Source organism: Herpailurus yagouaroundi, unplaced genomic scaffold (assembly GCF_014898765.1).
Source record: "Herpailurus yagouaroundi ecotype Mexico unplaced genomic scaffold, PumYag 193, whole genome shotgun sequence".
NCBI lineage: Eukaryota > Metazoa > Chordata > Mammalia > Carnivora > Felidae > Herpailurus > Herpailurus yagouaroundi.
The window spans coordinates 5,913,385-5,921,718 of NW_024412424.1; the positions used below are offsets into that span (position 1 = coordinate 5,913,385).

Here is an 8,334-nt window from a genome sequence, read left to right on the forward strand (position 1 = left end):
TTCTTTGGCACCAAATAAACCTACCACTGTGTAGACCCTCAAATACCGGTTAAATGAATAATGAAAATATGGCATTTCCATCTTACAGAATGCTTTTTAAAAAAAAAAAAATTTTTTTTTTTAAACTTTTATTCACTTTTGAGAGACAGAGACAGAGCATGAGTGGGGGGTGGGGCAGAGAGAGAGAGGGAGACACAGCATCCAAAGCAGGCTCCACGCTCTGAGCTGTCAGCACAGAGCCCGATGTAGGGCTCGAACCCACGAACTGCAAGAGCATGACCTAAGCTGAAGTCAGGCACTTAACTGAGCCACCCAGGCGCCCCCAGAATGCGTTTTTAATTCTTAACTTGATTCTTATAATAATGTTGTTAAAAAGGTAGATCAGAAAGGAGTTCTGATTCAAACAAAATGATATAGGTTCAGAAAATTTATTTTAGTTGCCTAAGTTAAGAAACTAGTAAATGGTAGAGCCGGAACTAAAAGTTTAAATTCTAAATTCAAAGCTTTTTATAGTTATCCACAAATGCCTGTTTAGAACAATTAATATTTAGTGGATACTTTCCCGGGGAATTCTTAGAAGGGACGTGCAGTAGATTAAAGATGGCCATAAACTCACTGGCTTTCTTTTCATGGAGAGGAGGGTCTATAATCCCTCCTCTGGAATCAAGGCAGGTTCTCTAATTGCCTTGCCCAAGAGAAAACAGTGGTGCCATTTTCCAGTTCCCAGCTTGGGAACTTCATGTCCTGTCTTTTGGAACGTTCCTTCTGGGAGTCCCTAGCTGCCATATACTACATGTGATCAACGTGGAAGAGACCAGAGAGAGAGACCTCAAGACTGCATGAAGAGGAAAAAGAAACCAGCCACTTCTAGCAAGGATTAGGACTTGAAGGAATCTATCTCAGACTCTCCATGAACCTACCTGTGAGGTGAGTACTGCTAAATGATTCAACTGATACCACATGGAGCAGAATTGCACAGGTGTTTAGTGCTCAAATTTTGCACAATCATGAGCTATAATAAAAAATGGTTGTTTTTTAAAAACACTAAATTCTTTTCCCACTATGGGAAAAGAATCTGGTATCTGGAAATGGGGTGCTGTTGTATCAAAAACTTTCAGTGTGGCTTCAGATCATGCAGTGGGTACAGGCTGAAAAGATCTCAAGAAAACCACTGGCAAGAGCTTTTAGAACAGAGAGGAAAATGTTCCTGGAGGTTGGAGAGAAGCAGATCTTCTCTCCAAAGTTTGGAAACACTGTCACTTCTGGTGATGTGGAAAATAGGAGTCATTAATGAACTTGTGAATCTGGCTGGAGTGATTTCTAGACAAAACATAAACTTTCTTTAGGCATTTTATTACAAGCAGCCAGAAGAGAAACGAACCAAAGAGGGAACTATTCCATCTTCAGGCCATCATTATTGGAGTTAGAAATCTCCTAGACAGGGGCGCCTGGGTGGCACAGTCGGTTAAGCGTCCGACTTCAGCCAGGTCACGATCTCGCGGTCCGTGGGTTCGAGCCCCGCGTCGGGCTCTGGGCTGATGGCTCAGAGCCTGGAGCCTGTTTCCGATTCTGTGTCTCCCTCTCTCTCTGCCCCTCCCCCGTTCATGCTGTGTCTCTCTCTGTCCCAAAAATAAATAAATGTTGAAAAAAAAAATTAAAAAAAAAAAAAAAAGAAATCTCCTAGACAATTAAGAGCAAATACAACAAGGTTTAAAATGAAACTTTCTCATCTCTAGTTGCTCCCAGCAAGGGTTTGAAACTAAAAAATGGCTTCAGGACAAAGATAAAATCCAGAACATTACCAGTTAGTCGTGACCTGAGAGTAAACAGCTTAAGGTGTGGCTGTAAGACATTCTGATCAAAAAGTATCGTAGAATTTCTAAGAATCTTAGAATTTCTAAGAATAAGGGTATTCTTGCCTCTTATACTCTTAGACTCTCTTTACTAGACAGGAGGGCCTCTAAGTATCTTCAAGAGCATGTCTCCTATATTCTATATTACTACAAGTTAATGTTTTCCAACAAGTTTGAAGGTTTTCATCAGCCACAATTCCCACCGGCCCCCAGCCCCCCGCCTCCTTCACTCTTTCCTTTCCTTCTGGGACTCATATTACAGGCTAAGAAAGGCCCCTCACAGCAGCAAAATTGGGCTGATTTTTTAATGGCAAAGGAAAAGGATTCAGAATGCAGTATCCAAAGACCACAGGGCCAAGCCAAAAGCTGTAGAGAATAAGTCACAGAGGGCAATACTGGGGCCCTGGGAAGACAGAAAGGGGAAACATATGCCTGACTAGATTTCAAAGTTGCTCTGAACTATGTGTGCTCTCTCAGGGCCTTCCATCTTCACACTTACTGAATGTGAGTGCAGTTTCTCTCCAAGTTTCCAACCACTTTTATGTCAGTCCTCAAATTCTTCTGAGATGACCAACATGCAAGGAGCTGCACCTGAAAGACCACTCCTAAAGAGAGCTTCCTCTGTACCCGAACTTGATTTAGAGAAGATCTCAAAAGCCCAGCCTTAGCCTGATTATCATAATAACATGAAACCATGGAATGCTTACTTTTCAGTTGGGAGATATGTAGGTAATTGGTGACCAGAGGGTAGACTGGGGGGTTTAAGGTGGCATGCCTTCTGTGTAGAAGCATGGTCAATGATCCCTCACCTTGAATTTGGATAGAACTTTTTTACTGTTTATTTTTGAGAGAGAGAGAGTGCGCACGTGCACCAGTGGGGGAGAGGCAGAGAGACAGAGACAGAAAGACAGACACACACACACACAGATTCCCTTCTGGTGGCTTGGGACACTTTTCTCTTAAAATTATAAGCTTCCAAGTAAAAAGTCCAACTATTTTGATACCAACCTAATGTGAGGAAGCCCAAGATAACTAACTCTGTAGATGAGCTGTGTGGAGACAGTGATGCCAGCCAGTCCCAGGTCATACAGCCACCCTGCTTACCCATCAGGCACAGCAGGGAGGTTGCCTCAGATCCTCCCTTCACAGCCCAGCTGTGAGCAACCTTAGCCAATGTCACATGGAACAGGGCTTGTCCAGCTGAGTTTGCCTGAGTTCCTCAGTCATAAAAATGATAAGATGCAATAAAGTGATGATGGTCTTAAGCTAGGTTTTGTAATGGTTACATAGCCCTGGGTAACTGGGGCAGGAGCACTACTAACGCTCAAGCTAAGGATTCCTGAAGGTCTGGCAGCAGTGATGACCAGGGCTTCCCTAAGAAGGGCTGTCGGGAGCTCACATCCCTTCACATACTGGCTTTATGGAACTTAAGAACGATGAGGGGCGCCTGGGTGGCTTAGTCGGTTGAGCGTCCAGCTTCGGCTCAGGTCATGATCTCACGGTTTGTGATTTCGAGCCCCATGTTGGGCTCTGTGCTGACAGCTCAGAGCCTGGAGCCTGCTTCGGATTCTGTGTCTCCCTCTCTCTCTGCTCCTCTCCCACTCATGCTCTGTCTCTTTATCTCTCAAAAATAAGTAAACATTAAAAAAAAGTTTTGTTTTTTTTTTTTTTTAAGAATGATGAAGTGTGGGAGTGTGGCCCAGATGTGTGCTATGTGGAGAAATGACCTAAGAGAGATGAATGATAGCACAAAGGTAACTTGGTTGTAACAGAGTTGAGGTGAACTTTACATAACAAAGCCTGAAGTCCAGCTGGTGGAACAGGAGTAGTTTTCTGTTTAGTCATATAAAGATGAAAGTGAATAGGTCTAACTATAGGCAAAATGATCCAATAGGTCAATTTTTCTTTTGGTTTTATCTCTAGAATATCATCAAGTAAAAGGACATCGTTTCACTGATCAATGCATATAGTGTCAATCAATTTCAGCAAACACTTATCTGGTAAAGCCTTACGACTACAACGTACAATGAAAAACTTTCCTATCTCAAAAAAGAATTTCAGGCAAAGGGGAGCAAGTAAGAGGTATCTCTGAGAGGTGAGAAAGAATCTTCCTGTTACCCCAGAACTAATATCTAGTTACCATGAAGACAAACCTACTTTAGCCATTTCAAGATATATAGGAATGGGGTGGTGACAGAATAAATCTAAAGAAAATGTCTGTAAGTCTTGCGAAAATGTGATCTCAGGCACCTGGGTGGCTCAGTCTGTTGAGCATCTGACTTTGGCTCAGGTCATGATCTCATAGTTGGTGAGTTCAAGACCCACATTAGGCTCACTGCTGTCAGCCTGTCAGTGCAGAGCCAGACCTGGCTTCAAATCCTCTGTCCCCTTCTCTCTGCCCCTCCCCCACTTGCAGCCAGAGCTGGCTTCAAATCCTCTGTCCCCTTCTCTCTGCCCCTCCCCCACTTGCACTCTCTCAAAAATAAACAAACAGTAAAAAAAAGAAAGAAAACATGACCTATGCTATCTTGGAGGAACTGAGTCCTGCTCATGCTGAATACGGAGAACATTCTAGTTTTTAAGGCTTCTAATTTATTCTAGCAATAGTTCTGAACTTTTCCTTCCAGCTAAAACTAAGCACCCAGATGGAAGGGATGTAGAGCACCCAGCCAATGGTGTTCCTTCCCACACCCACACACCACTCTTCAGGTAGGTCAATTCACAGCTTGTCGGTAGATGCAATGAAGAAATGGATATGCTACCAAAGAGTCCCTCATATGGCAAGGCTGGGGAAAAGCCAGAATGCATGCCCACCGTCCCTATGTGTTTTGGAGCTAGATTCAGAACCTCTAATTACTACTCCATGTCAGTGTGACAAACAATTAAAATGTATCAAGGAAAAGTCTTAATAACAAAGCTGTTTATAGATACAGAAAAACAAAAAGAGAATAAGAGAAAACTTGGATTGGCTCGATCAGCTGTACTAATTACAGTAATTTAAGTGAATTCCTTACCCTTAATTCCCATGTAGCACAAAGATGATTATGTGTGCTGTGAAATGCATCAGACCCAGCTGTTAAGTGGCACTGAACAGTTCATGCATGCCAAGTCATGTGTCACACGCATGTGTATCACTCACAGATCTGTGGAAAACACAGCTGTCATGAGAATAAAGATCTCCTTTCCCAGTTATTAGAAACAAGACTGAGTGAGGATGATGGAGTGAAAATTCGGTGACCTGGAAGGAAAATGTTCTTTGGACTCTTCTAAACCTTGCACAGAATATCTAAGGAGCAGGGCAATTGCTCCATAAAAGCAGTTTCTCTGCAGTAAAGGAGTCAAACAGCTGTGGCAAGGTGGTCAGAAGTACACAGCACACAAACTTTTGTGCCCAAAGTTGCACATGTTAACAGCTATGAGGCCATCATGTTTTTCATCAGCTATGAAAACGATTTATGGTCATCTACCATTTTAGTTCCTTCTCCAGCAACTTACAGTGAAGCTGACACAGTGGCAGAAGGAGGAGAAATAATGGGAGAGAGAGAGAGAGAGAGAGAGAGAGAGAGAGAGAGAGAGAGAGAGAAATATCTCTATGAGAGGGAAAGGGTCCGAAAAAGCCCAACTGGAGATCACACAGTGGGTTCTATCTGGGAGAACCATAAGGAACAGTTTTGGATGGACAGGCAAGAAAGGACGCTTGAGAACTGAGACGGGTCCTGATCACGTGAATTCTACAGTAAAGAGTTTGAAATTTTAGCCTGAGAGAGATAGAGAGCTTATTTAAGAAAGTATCATGTTCCTATTTGTATTTTTAAAGATTCTTCAGAAAAGCAGTAAGTAGTCCATTGTATTAGAAGACAGGTTAGCAACCATTCTTGGGGGGTGGGCGGGGGCAGGGGGAGGACGGTAACCAAAAGGGAGTATGAGGAAGCTTCTGAAAGGCTAGGAATATTATGCTGCTTGAAGTGGGTGCTGTGTGTGAGCCCACAGGTGGGCTCCACCTGTGAATAATTCACTAGCTGTAGACATATATATCTACTGATACAAATGTAAATTATCAATAGAAACTTTCAAAAATAAAAAAGATTACTTTGCTAAAGACAGAGAATGGGCTGGAGGAGATAGGCAGAGGATGAGGGATGCCGGCCTAAGGGAAAAGTGAAGGGCCTGGGCATTACCAGAGGCACTAATGCACCAGGAAGGATTTGGTGGCTGAATACCTATGGAAAGTGAAACAATGATGAGAGACCAAGATGACCTGAGGCTGCAACTCTGAAGACTGGTGGATGGCTCTGTTGTCTCCTGATAAATGTCACAAAGGACAGAGGCCCTCCTGGCCTCCAGCTCACTTAGGAAATAATCCCAAGACCATCCTTAAGATCTCTAAGATCCCCGGTAGCAGTCTGAACGAGAACTTAGCTCTGAGGCAATGAGGTGCCAAAGGGTCCAGCCTGACAGGAGAAACAGAGAATCAAAAAACTGCTTCCAGTGAAGCAGCAAAACCAAATGAACAGGAAACAGCTGTCAAATTGGCATCCAGAGAAGTACTCACTCATCCCAAGAGACAGAGAACGGTAGAGGAGAGAGAATACCTAATACTGCAACTAAACCACCATGAAGATCGGGAGGCATCTGTGGAAGAGACTGGGAAGTAGGAACACACAGGATCTCCAGCTCTTGTAAGAGTCAGCTTCAGCTGGGGCTACTGTCTGGACTGACTGTGCCCTGTAAACACCCTCCTCCTCACTGTCCACACCTAGGCCTGATGTGTGGGAACTCAAAACAATGGTCTTGTGGTTTAAACTGGGTCACCTGTGGGTCTGTTATTAAATCATGTACCACAGATTAAGCACTTGGAGAAGTCGTCTGCAGCAGCTGAACAGTCTATAGGTACTAAAGGCCATGAAAGAATATCTTTACCAATGGATTAAGAACAGCTCAAGATAAAAAGATTAGGTATGTTCCAGTAAACGCTCCTCAAAACGTGGGAACCTATAATGGAAGGAAGCTACTTCAGAGGGTAGGATGGAGAAGGGGTGAAAAGGTTTTTCAAAACTTCACATATTCATGCCTGGAATGTTTTAAAATGCGAAAGCAACACAAAGTGGGAAAAATAACATTCTCCTTTTTTTCTTAAATATGCTGTGAAGCCAATACTAGGTTATAAATAGAGAAAACCACCCCCAGAAAAGCTGGCAAATTCAAGAAGAAAAAGTTATTTTAGATCCCCCTCTTTCCTTTCAGTCTGTAAGAGCAGGGTGAAGTATTTATACAAGGAAACAGATTTTTGTCTTAAAAATCACAAATATTTCAATCGAACAGAAATTGGAACAGTAGTCTAAGACAAGTTCTGCAGGCAAATGTGAGGGACTTTAAGTTCGGCTACATCTCTGCGGTCTCCATGAGCTGAGTGGAGCGGTATAAGCAAGGCCTGGAAGGCAGCCCCCCTCCAGGACCAGATCTGCGACTCGCCCCCACCCCTCCTGCCTGCACAATTCTTAACCTAGAAATGCCGGTCAAGCAGTCATCTCGTGTCGGGTGCAAGGCTCATTATACTAAACGTTCTCAATAACTGACAACAATGCAACCATTCACGGCTGGCAAGAGCCTGGAAAGGGCTGTCAGTGGCAAACCTTGGCTTTGGTTGCAGCTGAAGCAAGAGCAGCTGCTGCGGCCGTGGCCACATTTCCTTCGGAAATTTCATGTTCTACTTTCTTCTTCCCGAGATCACTTTCTCTTTCTTTACAAGTATCAGTGAGTTCCTTGTTCTCTTCAGTTTCCTTTTCTTCTGAAAAAAAATCAGAAAGCCTTATTACCACTGTGCCCCATCTCAATAAGCCAGCTTACTTCTCACCTCCGCCACATGACACACTAGGACTGAGGTTACAAAGAGATCTCAGTGCCTTCTTCTTTGTAAGACTTTTGCAGAGCCATTCCATGCATGTAAGGGAGCTTCCATCTGAGATGGATTTTCTAAATAGTATGCTTTGTCTTTCCTTCATTTCTCTAAGCTCTCTGTGTAGTTCTCTAAGATATAAAGGGAACTAAGCCCTGCCGTAAGACCAAAAAGATCAGTCAATGAAAGGCTCTGAGAAACCCTAGTGTCTGGAGGAAATGAGAACAAAGCACTTCCGCAAGCCTTCTGAGACAGGCACGATGGAACCGCCAGCCACTGACCGTGACTTCTGTCACAATGAGCAACTTGTTTGTCTACATATTACTGAAAACAAGGTAGCCATTGGTATTAGCACTGGTGCCTAGGAGCCAAATAAAACTCAAACTCGAACACTTGTTTATTGTTACATTAAGAAACAAACCCAGGGCTCAGTCAGTTAAGCGTCCGTCTTGGTTGTGGCTCAGGTCATGATCTCACGGTTGTGGAATCAAGCCCCATGATGGGCTCTGCGCTGACAGTGTGGAGCATGCTTGGGATTCTCTCTCTCTCTCTCTCTCTCTCTCTCTCTCTCTCTCTCTCTCTCTC

General features: G+C 43.5%; 1 protein-coding gene across 1 annotated transcript in view; it reads right to left on the reverse strand.

Annotated features, from left to right (window-relative positions):
* SMARCC1 (SWI/SNF related BAF chromatin remodeling complex subunit C1) overlaps positions 1-8,334 on the reverse strand; it is a 177,750-nt gene that overhangs the window by 39,512 nt on the left and 129,904 nt on the right. Inside the window, exon 25 of the mRNA XM_040445559.1 lies at positions 7,487-7,641. Coding sequence (XP_040301493.1) covers positions 7,487-7,641 — 155 coding nt within the window. The remainder of the gene's footprint in view (positions 1-7,486; positions 7,642-8,334) is intronic.